At 51.9% G+C, this 14,528-nt stretch overlaps 3 protein-coding genes across 3 annotated transcripts; all 3 read right to left on the reverse strand.

Annotated features, from left to right (window-relative positions):
• Nucleotides 1–1,149: 1,149 nt before the first annotated feature.
• Nucleotides 1,150–3,576, reverse strand: PG985_012342 (uncharacterized protein; the record flags this gene model as incomplete). Its single annotated transcript, XM_066832109.1, has 3 exons — nt 1,150–1,439; nt 1,554–3,210; nt 3,346–3,576. The coding sequence occupies 3 exons, from the start codon at nt 3,574–3,576 to the stop codon at nt 1,150–1,152; spliced, it is 2,178 nt and encodes a 725-aa protein (XP_066680159.1).
• A 4,900-nt stretch (nt 3,577–8,476) lies between these two features.
• Nucleotides 8,477–12,023, reverse strand: PG985_012343 (uncharacterized protein; the record flags this gene model as incomplete). Its single annotated transcript, XM_066832110.1, has 2 exons — nt 8,477–10,401; nt 10,454–12,023. The coding sequence occupies 2 exons, from the start codon at nt 12,021–12,023 to the stop codon at nt 8,477–8,479; spliced, it is 3,495 nt and encodes a 1,164-aa protein (XP_066680160.1).
• Nucleotides 12,024–12,762: 739 nt separating this feature from the next.
• On the reverse strand, nt 12,763–14,106 carry PG985_012344 (lipid-binding protein; the record flags this gene model as incomplete). Its single annotated transcript, XM_066832111.1, has 5 exons — nt 12,763–13,394; nt 13,482–13,665; nt 13,733–13,866; nt 13,917–13,977; nt 14,050–14,106. The coding sequence occupies 5 exons, from the start codon at nt 14,104–14,106 to the stop codon at nt 12,763–12,765; spliced, it is 1,068 nt and encodes a 355-aa protein (XP_066680161.1).
• Between the last annotated feature and the right edge of the window lie 422 nt (nt 14,107–14,528).

A 14,528-nucleotide genomic window follows, 5' to 3' on the forward strand; every position in this document is an offset into this window, starting at 1 on the left:
CCCACAGCGGCGTCTATCGCTTACACGATCAAATGAGAAGCCGCGATCCCCAATGTAAGAAATCAAACTAAAATTAAAGGTTTTGAGAAAAGGAAGTCAAAGGCCCTATGTATCCTAGACAAATCCTTTCCTGCGACGAGCCGGGCCTTGCGGGATCGTATCGCCCGTCATTGGGCTTCCTGTGCAGGGAATAAGAGGCGGTCGCGCGGAGGTGGCGCTCTTGTTTGTACGCCAAGTAGTTGGGGTTTAGGGTCCGATCCATTTCAACGGGTTTCCGACAGAGCGAATGCTCACCAGACGACGAGCGGATGCCATGTGATGTCAATTTTGGGATGGCTGCAATGCGAGCAAGTCGCATGCATGCGACACAATTGACACCTGACACCTGTTTGCTTGACACTCACTGCCCTCTCATTAATATGGCCATTAGTATCATCGACAGCACCACCATTCGGTCCTGAGATCATGCCTAAAATAGTACTTGGAGAGGGTGTGCTGATGTAGGACGCACATGTTTCGACTTTGGTCACAACATCGAAATGGATGTCTCTGGCAGGGTCCCGAACGGCACCGACAGGCTGGTCCCGATGCCCGTACTCAACCAAAGAAAGTACTGTTTGCTCTGAACCCACGCCTCGGTGAGAATGACTCAACAGCTGCATTGCTCCGATCTTCATACAAATACGGTGCGGACATTCACTCGACTACTACTGGAAGCAAAGTGTAATGGACGTTTATTGTGTATAAGTAGACACCTAGTTATCTCATAAACCCATTCATTACATGCAGCAAATTGGCGCTGCCCATCAAATAGAAACCCCCCTTGATGCCCGGCACTGTATACGTGATATGAAATGCACGACGCTCAGAAGTGGCGTATCGTGTCTCGCTCCCAAAAAGAAGTAGCCTTGAAGGAAAACCCTTACTAAGGCTCAAAAGCTGGCCTTCTAGGAGATATAGTATACTAACAGGGTATTAAAGCATTCTCCATAAGAAACGAACCCTCCGTAGCCAGTACATCGTGCAGTTAATAAAAGCAATTTCCCGCATCGCTAATCATCCCCAGTTAGTCTTACGCCAGTTGACTTGATCTGTTCATCAAAAGGCTCTACTCCGAACTAGTGTCCCTGGAAAGATTGGGTGTTTTTCCTACATTCCCTCGAGGGGCGCGGGCAAGGAGTAGTTGAAGTCCAGTAACCCTTCTACCATCCAAGTTTGAGGGTCAAAGAAATCGTAGTTCGAATCACTTCCGTATCCGATCCCTGCAAGCATGCTGTTGGCGCCCGCATTTATGCTGCTGTGGGCATTGGGCGTCAAAGCGCCGTTTCCAGCAATGAAACTCGTCACGTTATTCTGTTGAGGCATCAGGGTGCTGTCTAGGTGGGTTGAGGATGCTGAGGACTCGTTAGCCGAGTCTGGATTAGTGGCTTGTTTGAGGGCTACGTGACGTTAGCCAGGCATCATCCGTTAGGGGTCTTGGCCAAGAATAAGGAAAGGGGGGATGGAGGGGGAGGGGGCGGCGGCAGAATGCCATATGGGTGATAGGTACTTACAGTCAAGAGTACCACGCCCTTGAGCTTGGTACTCTTCCCTCCATCGCCAGATGGAGTCGAAGACGAGGCTCATACTGTGCCTGCAGCGCACTTTCAACTGCAGACTATCATCGATCTCTGTAGGGTCCCTGTCGTGGTGAGCATTACTGTCCACCCGGGCGCCATTCCACATCTGGACCATAAGCTCTGCCAATCTCCACTGAAGATCGTTGTCCACGACGCTGGTCTTTCTGATGGCTTGGATTGTCTTGTGGAAAAGACTCCGTCCCCGCTCAAAGTCAACGGTAGTCTTTGCGAAGAACGACCTGAGTAACTTCAGAAGCGCGAACCCGGCAGCCACTAACATCTGTTGAATATAGTTGGTGGCAAAGCGCAGGATTTGGTGGTTGCTATCTTGGAATAATAAATCAAGAAAGCCCGACACAGCTCGCCATAGACCCATCAGATCATCCATGTATCCGGGCGTGGCGCTCGAGTCGAAAAACCCAGCAAGGCGCATGTGTATAGCAGCTGCCCTCAAATGTACCTCGACAATGGGCGAGAGGCGCTGGGAAAGAATAGACGCTTGCAATTCTTGGTACTCCCGACGATATACTCGCATAAGCATCGCGCGATGCTCATCACCAGCCACACCTCGCGGATCGCTGGCGTTGCTATACATTTCCTTTGAGACCTTGTCGCAGAATCGCTCAACCCGGAGTCTGGCCTCCAATTCAGGAGACAAGGTAAAAGGTCCGTCCTCACCGGGGCGAATAGCAAGTGTCCAGTCATAGAGAGTGCTGGCAGGTTGGCCGTAGCCAGTACCTATGGATTGCGCAACTATGTTGCACACGGCCCAGGTGGTAACTCGGTCATGGAGCTGATCCTTGTTCAGTTCCACAGACACTCTGGAGAAGTCCTGGGTATGGTTCGGACGATGTAAGCCGATGCCGGTGGCAGCCTTCATCATCACACCACACAATATATGTGACGGATCTGCAGTTGTAGTGCTCGTTGGCAACGGCCATGTACATATTAGACATAAGGCTTTGACAACAAAGTAACTGTTGGGTACATCGCCGACCGTGCTCCAGAGCAGACGATGTAAAGGCCCCCCCGCCAATTCATGCAGAATGCTGGTCCGCGTACCGTTACCGTAGCGCCGCGCCGCTATGGCTACAATGGACCAGAATAGCAATGCATGCTGTTGGAAATAGAGGTCGGGTGACTGTTCCGGGTTGAGGAAAGGGAGGAAGGGGTGGTAGTACGCAAAGAATTCCTGGAAGAGTCCATTGACGTCCTGCTCGGTCAGACGAACTGTTTCCAACTCGTAGGCGTAGTGTGTCGGAATGCTATATGAGCCACCCCTCTTAAGAGTGAGGAGGGAGTTTACAGCCTCGTCGGAACCCATGAGAGAAGGGTTGCGGGTATGGGAGTAGTTGCTGTTAGCGACGGGCGACTGGAGTTGGGGGGTCATGTCGTCGTCTTCGTCCATGACATAGCCCTGGGCCTTGGCTTGCTGCATGTTCCGTCGCAAACGATCAATCTCCTTCTCCATCTCGGCGTGTTTCGATCGCTTGCCTATGCGCTTAAAATTGGACTCGATTTTACACTCGAGCTTCAGGCGATTACATCGCGAACAGCTCTGGAAGGGATCTTGTACAACATCGCACCGCAACTGTATTTCGAGAGTGTCACTGTTAGCCCATTTTTTGCTGGAAAATATATGCGCGCATGTATGTCTTGGGTTGAAGTCCTACAGCTGGGTTGCACAATTTTGTAGCCACACCCGTCGTCCACGTTTTTGACTCACTTTCTGCTGGCGACATTCGTTACAAGCGCGCTTGACGCCCGGTTGTCGCTTTTTCTCTGGTTCTAGAAGGGATTGGTCATCGTCCATGCCAATGCCGCTCCCGGGGCTGCTGTCCAGGCCACCGATGCTGCGCTTCCTCTTAATCGCGGAGCCCAGGCCATGGCGGGCGCTGACGGGCGATGTAGGACTCAGCGACGCGGAGGCGGCGCCGGTGATGGAGTGGCCATCCATACAATTGGACGAGGCCGGTTCGGCCGAGCCAAGGAGCTTCCCGTGAGAACGTGGTATATTAATTATTGGCGGCGTTTCCACTTAAGCCTACAGACGAACCAGCAAGGCGCTGGAGTTGGAGGTCCGAAGTCGCGTTGTCTGGGATCGAATGATGGATAGTCGAAACGCTGCCGAATACGGAGGGAAAGTCGAAATGGCGGGCTTGAGCGGGCGGGGTGAGGAGCAAGCGACGAAAAAAAAAAAAAATACTCGACGCCGAGTAATTGATGTACTTTCCTCTTTTTTTCCTTTTCTTTTTTTGCGCTGCTATCCTACCTACTTGCTTGCGCGCTGCGGGGAATCTTTAGCGTAACTGACCCTAGGTCAGCCCGGCTTTTGCGCCCAAGCTCCTTCCCTTCACTTGGGAAAAATTCGACCGCTCACAAGACACAATCCTCTCGACTTAAGTGGGACAGCCTTCGGATCATTGTTTCGTTTCGCCGAAGTGCGGGGTTCGTTCTAGGATAGCTCCCTCATGCTTCAAGCGTTGAGGTACCAAAGGGAAAGTACAGCCGACCGGGTCTGCCCTCCAGTCCAACAATGATGTCGTGACGGAGAGGGACGTTATGTTTGAAGGTGTACTACCTAGTAGTTTTCCTGCCTGTAGGTAGCTGTTACGCCAAAGTCGTCACCTAATGAGACGCCTAGAATGCATTGCGCAGTTCATTATGGTTCACCCCCGTCCGTTCTAAGACATGCAAGTAGGGTCCGGTTTAAAGTAGCATTAGGTTCGGAACACTCCGTAGGCGTGGATTCCATTGACACATTTCAACCCGCTAGTGACTGTGAGAAAACGGAGGCATTGTTGAAAAGGCGGTGGCTCTCCTTTACCTAGACACGTGGAATGCTAATGGATTACTCTAGTTGCTATTTCCCCAGATATATACTGGAGATACGGAGTATATAGTACAGATCTACTATGTTTATGTACCTACTGTTTGGGATCTTTACCCCAGATGCTAAGAAGCCCCTTCCAACTGATGTTACATATGTAACTGTAGAGCTAGCACGAACCCCTGAACTGTCAAGCCTATTCTGTCTGCTATATGACTAAGCAGGATGAACACCAATGGCCCCGATCCTGATACCAACAAAAGGCCACTTCTGCGAATGCACTCAGATGTGCTCACCTGAGCAGTCTGCGAGTGGACTGGTTGGCAAAGAGACAACCCATTTGGAATACGAAAGTCGGTAATGGGAGGCCCGGGAAGCAGCCCCCTATAGACGCACCTGTCAAGATAACTTGCATGGAAATGGACCGGGAAAGGCAAGAGGCCAGATACGGCTCTGTTTCGGGGATGTTCTAGCAAAGTATGGGCGGACATGGTGGGAAGGGACAGCATAGAAAGGGGCTTTCCTGCATACGCCCTCGTACAAAGTACCTGCCACATCGAAGCTATTCCACCTCCTCGGGACCACTGGCTAGTCCTTAGCCTTGGGCAAAGGTCTACTCGATGCCTAGAGCTCGGATGTGGAAGGTCCCAGGACTTTGTCGCCATCAAATCAAAGCACCAAGTCGGTACCGGGTGACCTTTGATCGCCCCAGTAGATTCGTCCAGTGTATTTGGCCGAAGTCCAGTCCGACACACACCGTCTCCCCATCTCGCTAGGAGAAAAGGCTGCGTCTGGTGCAATGATCTTGTCACCATGGATCCATTCTGCACGCCATAGCCATACCAAGATGCCATGAAGCGCAAGTCCAATGCAACCATTTGCGAGTTATCACCGCAGTCAGTGTCTTGAACAAGACTGGTTGACTGAACATCTTAGACGCAAGGGTCGTCCAAGGTTAACACCCCTCAATATCGGTCTTTGCAGCGGAGCATTTGCCACTTGGGTCTTGCGCAAGGTGAGATTCGCAATGGCACGTTATTGCATAGATGGGTGTCCCGCTGTCCTGGAGTAGTCGACGACCTCGGTTAGTGAGTGAACCAACCCTTGGATCATGGATATCTGATGAAGCCAAAGAGATCCGATCCCATACTCCGGTTCCAAGACTTATGCGGGATCTGCTTTCGAGCTATGTTGGCTTATGGTGGAAGTAAGGCGGCAATGTAGAGATTGAGATGGAATGAACGAGTCCATATGCAAGGAACGAGACAAGCCGTGTTCTGATTGGCCAGATTTGCCCAAACCTAACAACCGCCAATCTGCAGGGAATTGATTTCAATGCCGAGAACGAGCTTACCCTCACCAATTCAGAGAGAGAATCCCGATGAAACCATAGCTCGTCAATCATTCAGTCCAGAACCATCGTCACATCAATCGTGCTCTGGCTTCTCCAGTATCGCGAAGTCACCAAACAGCAGGCAATCGAGAGGTTCCCGCCCCGCACTACTAGAGGAAGTATCGAACGAGTACCTGGGAGACATTGGGTACGCCGCTTATCGCGGCTGCTTCTGATCATCATCTGGGTTGTTTGCAATGTCTTCCTCGTCAGGCGCGGTGACGCAGCCGAGACCTCTTTTCAAAGGCCGCTTGACGCCAGCGCGAAAGCCCCCAACCGCCACTGCTTCGTATACAGTGTCGTCTGCAGGACGCAACGAAGTAGCCTTCAGGAAGACCTCCAATGTGCAGGAACCTGGTAAGGGCTGATTCTAAAGTGAACATTTTGCATCGGTATGTACACCCGCTGACGGTATATCGAACAGTCAAGCCCACGGTCATACGTTCAAGAGCGGTAGCTCAACCCTTCGTGGACCCCAATGTTTTGGAGCGCCGCGTGCGACACCATAACATGCCACAATGACAAGCTTGATAGACAGCTCGTCATCCAGCACACGCAACGTTGTCCAGCGCCTGGGGCAATGTCTGTGGCACCGTTTCACGGTCGCCATCATATGGGGAAGCAGACTTGGTGAGACCTGGTCGGCGCTGGATGAGTGTTTGGCAATGCCGTCGTATGGATATCCGGCCGGGAGCTGACGTCGGGGTCCGTCATCCACCACCTAAGCCGGTCCGAGATTGCCGTAGGATCGACTCTGACCGAGTCTCGGGTATTGCTCCGCCCCCGCTTGTCACACACTTCTACCTTGGTTGTCTCCCCTTTTGGGGGCGGAGAAACACAAGGGAACCTCTCGTGGCGCAGCAGTTGCATTGCACACATTCTGGTCTAAATAAAACGTCGTGCATTTGGAGAACCGCACACAACATACATCATCGCACAGCTGGCCCACCACAACTGCACAAGCGCGATTTCTCGCCCACGTTTTCTTCGTGCTACTGGCACAGTGTTACACATCCACCCGATACTTGATTCCGACATGTCGAGGATGGTATAAGATAATTATCTTAATTGACTAACGACTGTCGCACAAAGGGGTGGCAGTGCTCGGAGAGACTCTTCGGAGGGATTCGCGGTACGGGGCCGCATTCTTGCCGCCCCTGTTCCAGTGTCCAAAGGATTCTGCAGCGAGCATCGGATGAAGCATGGCACAGAATGCCGGAGGGATTCGCCATAAGAGACGATGGTGTAGGGATTGCTTGCCCCATCACTCAGTGGCCATGATGGTTACGGTTGTTTTGAGCAGGATTCCCCCGAAGGTATCGTCAAGTACCTACTTATTCACCCCCATCACCCCTTGAAGCGAGCCATTGTAGGCTGAGGGGCCTATACACAGGCCCTCTTCAACGCAACGGTACACCCCTGTTCGATGCTCATGGTACTCGCTACTGTGTAACCTGTATTACGTGAGCTATACCGATGAAGCACCGGATCTACTAAGAATAGCCAGAGATACTACCATACCACGTGGTGGTGGAGTGGACCCCAGAGTTCACTATGCTGGCACCGGAAAATGAGCGCTGGACGGAGTCATGGGTCGTGATGAAGTCCTACGATCTTGTAACAGGCAAGAAGATGCGAGTGCGAAGGATACTTCCGCATCGATGCTCATTTCCCTGGGGTCTGCGTCTGGGTTGCCACGTGTTTCGGTACCTTTATGATCCATCTCAGATTTGTCATGCATGTCAGTGTAATGTACTCGCCACCAAGATTATATTAACATTGTATTGATATATATCTTCATGCCCAAGATGCGTGACGAATACCTGCAATGAATCATCCTCAACATACCATAAGCTCGGGATAACCTTCTTGTCTCGCAAGCATGATGAACACTTCTCATTAGGAGGCTTACGTTATCTCGTATTTAGACTAATTTGTATGATTTGCGATATGGCAAGAGCAGAGCCAGACAAGCAGTCACGGAAGAGGGCCGGGTTCAGGTTTCATAAATTTAGATCAAATAGAATACTGTATCTCGATTTTAGTAGTATGTGCACATATTGCTATCACAAAAAGAAAATGTCGAAAGAGTGGGGGAAATATTAAAAAGCTAGCATCTCTTGGTTTCGATCCAAGGACCTCCGGGTTATGAGCCCGGCGCGCTTCCCCTGCGCCAAGATGCTTTTTTGACTTTGCTGTTGTTGCTGCTTGACAAAAATAACGCTAAACATATTCTTATTATGTGGTGGTTGACGAGGTGTATGCCTTATGGATGTTCTACATAAGTTGGGATCTATGGTGATAGCCATAAGTGTTTTGTGCAGTGTAGGTTGTGAGTCATATGCTCGTGGCTGACCAAGGTACTGCGAGATAAGCCCTTGGGTATCCTGAAAGGAGTGGAGAGTTTGCGAGAGAAAGACATAATACTCAATCAGACGTCGCAGTACTGTAGCTCTGTGTCAAGTCATATAAACTGATTGACCGGTCTGGGTATTGCCAGTGTAATGCCACTGGCCCTTCAACCTTTCCTCAATAGCAAATATGGAGCTACCTAGTCGAATATGTACCAGTATATAATTGTTCTATACACCAACACATCATTGCTTGAAGCATCGTGACATGCATCTATAGTACCTAGAGCGCAAGTGTCTGAGCCAGCGGATCCCAAACCTCCAGTCCCACGCCCGCCACAATGACCTTGTCCTCTGACAGCTGTTCCAGATCGCCAGCATCGGCAATGGCGCTGTGGTGGGACTCTAGCAGCTGGACCTTCGCCTTCGCGGTCGCCCAATCAAGGACCCGCCATTTGAGGACCCGCTGGTCATTGCTTATACTGACGACTGTTGCCTGGCACTGGTCGAAGCGGCTCTTCAAGATAGCCACGCCTGTTACTGCCGCCCCGTGCGCTGGCCGTACGATGTGTTTCTTCCCGAATGCCAGCTGGTCCGACTCGGAATCCCGGTATAGATGCGAGAAGGCTATGGCGTTATCGTCTCCGCCCGTGGCGAGAAGATATGACGGGAATGCCGTGCCAGTGGTTTGGCGGATATCCAGAGACTTGATCGTGCTTTGGTGTATCCTGCTGATGGTAAGGGCAGTAAATTGGGCTACATCGCCGCCGTTGAGAGCTAGCGAGATAGGGGCTTTCCATATACCGACATGGCCATCCGTGGCAGCTGTCAGTATTTCCAGGACGGACTCGTTGAAAGAGAGGTGGCGAAGCTGAGAGAAACACGCGCCAGTATAGGAGCCCCTTGCCAACAGACGGAATCCATTGCCTTTCGAGTAGCTATACGTCTGTAAAGTCGAATCCGAAAGGGCCATGGAGATGGCAAACGAGCTATTTGCACCGACGTCTTCGCCAAAGAGTTGTATGTCAAAGTCCATAATTCGTAGATCGCCAATCTCGCTTTTGTCAGTGAAAGTAGCCTCGCAAACCACTGCCAGGCCCAGAGGGTCGCTCTCTAGCGGGGTGACCTTCCAGACAAAGAACTCCTCGATGCCACCACTGCTGAAGAGGTAACTCTGCTCATGCCATCTGAGCGTCTGGATCCCGGTAGTGTGTTTCTCCAGGATAGCGATGCACCGCGGATCCCTGCCGGGGTCGTAGCGCCAGAGCCGGATATTGGTATCTTCAGCACCGGTAGCCACGAAAGCACCAGAGGAAGCCACGGCGCGAATTTCGCGCCCATGGCCCCCGGGTTTCAACGTGCTGTGCGAGGCTTGCAGTTGCGAGAAGACGCAGAGCTGGGAGCTTTTGGTGAAGACAAACCTGCATCCTTCCGAAGAGGCAGAGAGCGGCGTGCAGGCGAACATTCGGTGGGCGCCACCGCAGTCGGCCGTCACAACCTCCCGGCCCTGCGTCTCGTTCCAAACCACGAAGTTCTTGCTCCGGAACCCGCAGAGCATTAAATCTTGGCTCCCGTTGGGGTTTTCGTAGAACCACGCACTCTCGATGACGGGCCCAAAAGGAGGCGAGATCTCATGTAGTAGTATGCCTTGAAAGTGCTCGTCTCCGATGGAAATCCTGTGTACCCTGTATTTTCCATCGCGGCTGGTCATGAGAATGTCCATAACGCCTTCGCTCATACATGCAGGAAGTAGTGAGATTGACGTGATTGCATCCTTTGTGGTGGCTTTATACTGGCACTCGAGTACACGATATTCCCTTTGGCGAGGTTTTAGTATTGATAGCCGGCCATTTCTTGACCCCAAAATGACGTGCTTATTACAGATAGCAGCAGTTGTAACAGCAAATCCTTTCTCCAGGGCCAATTCTGTCTTTGTCACTTGAGTGTTTTCTGTGGCGCTGTCCATGGTTAGGAGAATCGCAACTGGACTCCCAAAAGCAGTGACAAGAAATGATGGGGAGTCTGACGAGGCAACTGACGGCTTGTTGTCATTTGAAGACGAAGAAATCTGGGTATATTTGGTCTTTCTGGAAAGATCAAACAAGCCCTCTACCTTGCCAGAGACCTGTGCGATTGGTTCAATGACCGGAACTGCATGATCGCGGTAGAGGTATACAGTGCCCGATGAAGTACCTATCAAGGCAGTACCTGGGCTGCCCGAGCTTGCAATGACCGTGTATGAGCGCAGAGACTCGCGCACCTCGGGGTACGACAGGCACTTCGTCCCATGATATCTCTGGCTTGAAAACACCTCGGAAGAGGCGACCAGAGTTCGTGATGGCAAGTAGGCTAGACTCTGAAACAAAATTGAAATGGTTGAAGGTTTCCTTGACTTTCCTGACCTTCGACTTCTTCTTTTTCTTCTGCCCTTCAGGTGCTTGGTCAGATGAGACTGAAGAGGTGACTTCTGATGTGGTGGTAGGGGCAGGAGGCTCGGGAGACTCCTCGAAGGGCACTTCGTTGAGACAGCTCCTGCTTGCTTCTTGCGAAGCTCTGATGAGTGATATCCGACCATCCGAGCCTCCCGTCGCAATCAGCAACCCGTAGGCATCATCCCAAGTCAGTGCACGGGACCATATATGCTTTCCGCTGTGGTTGTGATATGTGGTCTGGTGTGAAAGTCGCGTTAACTGCTTGGGGTCAGCAACGGTTTGGCCATTGCTCTCGAGAGTCTTCACCGAGGGCTGTAGGTCATGAAGGGACATGTCCCATTTCTGTACAGTCGCATCCTCCCCAAAGGACCATATGTCAAGTGCAGCCGTATCGGACGGCCACTCGGGCATCACTTGAAACGAGAACTCTACATGCCAGATCCTCGACGCATGTCCCATAGCCACAGCTAGGCACCTGCCATTCGCTTGACCTTCGCCGGTAGCCGACACAAGGCTGTCCCCGAACCCGGTCTCACGCGCAGCCGAGAATTCTTGGAGATATTGGGTACGCTGGCTTGAACGCTCTCCGCGGACCTCAGTGATGTCCCATACGCGTATCGTCCGGTCGTCGCTGCAGCTTGCGAGCAACGTAAGGCTTGCCCCATCGCCGGCTGGGATGGAGTGGGAGATACTGACTCCAAAAATCGAGCCTTCGTGTCCGGAGAAGACGAATATGATTTCACTGCTCGGTTCAGCCGACTGCCCTGTGTTGAGGTGATGCTTCCAAACAACGATTTCACCGAACACCGTGCCTGAAGCGATCAGGATACAGTCAGGGGACTCCCATGACAAGGTCCCAGAGAAAAGCATCGGTCTGGAAGGCGAAACCGGTCTGTCAAACGTGATGGCCCCGGAGCCATGCCCAGCCTGTCCCAGAACCAATTCATTATGTGCAGTTACCAAGGCCAGATCGTTGCTGTCGTAGGGCGACAAAATGCCATAAAGCACCCGGTCAGGGGCAGTCACCTCGTCAGGAATTCCTGATGGGACAACGCCGGCAACAAGTCGCTCGATCAGGGCCTGGGCTACCACCGAGACAGAGGTGCCGCCCCAAATGAGAACAAGTCGCTGTTCCCGATCAGCCGGGCGCGGCGAGACGCAAATTCCGTGAATTGACTGCGACTTGAAGATAGGGGCTTGGCCGCACAGGCGCGAAGACTCGACATCGTAGACTCTCAGGTGGTTGTCTTCGCCTGCAAGAAGATAGCGCCGTCTGTCGATACCCGAGGTGATGAAAGAGAGGGCGGTGACTGGGTTCAACACGGACTCCCTATGCAACTGCAGTGCATGATGGACATTTTGCCCCTTCGAGGCATTGTCGAGAGCGCACGTGGACATTGGAGAATGACAATTGCCTTGCTAATGGATCGCAGCCGATTTGAGTGCGCCAATACCTCCGATTTGCCTTGTCCCTTGTCCTGCTGTTGATTGACTCGGTTGTGCCTATTCCCTCGTCATTGTGCACTGATTATAGTTGGATATACACATGAATCTCTACCTTTCAATAGCTTTTAACACCTGCTTTCCATAGTCATTACTGTTTTCAGTGGTGTACTTAGTTATCTCGTCACCAGGCGTGTGGGCATGAATTTATTTATGACGGCTGTCGTGCAGCCGCTATTGCTCCACAACACCTGTCACGCATCGCCATCTCTACATAGCAGGACCCAGCAATACTTATACTGATTTATTGCGGACTCAAACAGGAGCATAGACAGGCAACCGTTGATCCAGGTGTCTCTGACACCTATTTTGTATTTTCATTGGTTGTAGATGTAAAGAAACTTCAAATTATTTGTTTTGGGGTGAAAAATGGTAATCATACAGAACGGTAGTCATCAACCAGTGACCACCTGATGAGAAGAGTCCGCCGCAACGAATCGAGTTCTCCAACACCCTATCCCTAAACACCCACCAAAGCTTCCCATTCTTTCCAGGAACACCCAAAGAAAACAGCCAGTTTCGATTTCGGCAAATGTCGATATCATTGTCTTTCGTGTCTCTTATTAGACATTACTATACCCGTTACTCGTAAGATCCAATCCAAGTCTTGAACTTGATTGCCCTGCGACATGTCCTATGCGGCCATTGCCTCGCTTCTTCCACGGTGGTCTTCACCATTGAGGCCACTGTCGCTGTCAAGAACCGAGTGAGCACGTTCATCCTCCTCGTCCTCGTCATCGTACTCGTGGTTCTTATGATCGCCAGCAGCGACCCACGAATCCCGATCGTTGAGAGGAGCATCCTGGCCCGAGAGATCTAATCCTTCGCTACGAGCCTTGATGTTGTTCCTCCGCCTCGTAGACAAAGTGCGGGCTCGAGTAGACAGCTTGGAAGACACTGCGGCATTGGTAGTGACCCAGTTGGTGAGGGCATCCTCGCAGTCTTGAATGATGGCCTTGCTAGCTTCGTAACCGTCGTAAGCAGCGCGGGTCTCACCGGGGGTGACGGGCGTATCGTCAATGAGCTCGAGGAGGTGTTTTCCAAATCCGGCAATGATGGCAACCTTCTCGCAGTGCTCGCGCAGGGCGTCAAACTGGTACGTGTAGGCAGACTTTATCTTCTCACGTGTGATGTTGGACAGTTGTGCCTCGGCAACAAGCGACTCAGCTTCGGCTCGAACGAGTTCCTGCTCAAGGACTACAATCTTGGGAGAGTTGGGCTCCTTGTACTTGAGCTGGGCAATGTTGTCGGTGATCTTTTGCTTGCCTGTTGGGAATTGGTGTGTTAGCTTTGACACTGATGTGCAGCCATACTAGATGACACTCGTGTCACCCAGTGAGAATGGGCACTTACGATCTCTGCTAGGTTGCACCGAAGCTTCAATGTTTCTGATGCTCTTCATGGTGACTCGGTACTGGTCATAACGATCGACGTACTGATCCTCCAGTTCACCGATCTCGTAGAGGAGGACACCAAGCTTGTCTGTCACGTCCGAAACATCTTCGTCACCAGCTTCACCCCAGATGGAAAGTTGTTGCTGGATGAGGCATTAGCGATCTATTCGACAGCGAAGGACGGATTGAGCAAATGCGACTGCAACATACTGCTACCTCCATGCGTTCCTTTGCGACGGTTTCCAAGGAGCGCATCACGTTCTTCTCCATCTTAACGAGCTGTGTCAACTTCTTGGCCAGGTCGGGGCCGAATGCGCCCGCGGCGTTGCGGCGGAGAGCATGTCCTACTTCAAGTTAGTTGTTTGCGACATCATTGCGACAGGATGCGACGCACCAAATGTGCCCTTGCCAAACAGGCGGCCGGCCTTGGTGGTCGAGGGAGGGGGAGGGGGGTTCTAGCCGGTGCATTGCGTCAGTGATGTCTTCTTCTACATTTGCAATGATTCAGTAATCCAGGGGTGCCATACCTGGATCTGCGAGGCAGTCGGCGCCCTGGTCTGGCGCATAGAATACGTGCGGTGCATCTTGGTGAAAGTCGATATTGTTCAAGCGTAGTGTTTGTACTATGCGGCTGATCGACAAGCGGGAGGCCGGGGGCGTGGGTTGAAGACGAAGGGATCTTTGATTGTGGTGACAAAGGGGTCTTGTTGATGTGCTGCAGTCGAATCGCACAGCTGGAACAATGCGAGGGCTCCGGGTGAACTTATGTCGATCAAAAGCGGGCTGCTTCTGTGGGCTGGACGTCGGCGGATCAGTTGCGATTGAGATAGCCGATCGTATCAGTAGTGGCAAAGTCGGCGCAGGGCAGGGTAGGGTATATGGGGTATAAGTATATCTGTAGAAAAGTGAGGGAGAGATTGTGTGTGTGTGTGTGTGTGTGTGTGTGGTATGCGAGAGAGGAGAGATGAGGGGTGGTCTTGGGCTGAGTTTGTAGTGATGATGGATC

The sequence above is a fragment of the Apiospora marii genome (genome assembly GCF_038362585.1).
Source record: "Apiospora marii strain CBS 49790 chromosome Unknown utg000009l_segment0_segment0, whole genome shotgun sequence".
In the NCBI taxonomy this organism is placed as follows: Eukaryota; Fungi; Ascomycota; class Sordariomycetes; order Amphisphaeriales; family Apiosporaceae; genus Apiospora; species Apiospora marii.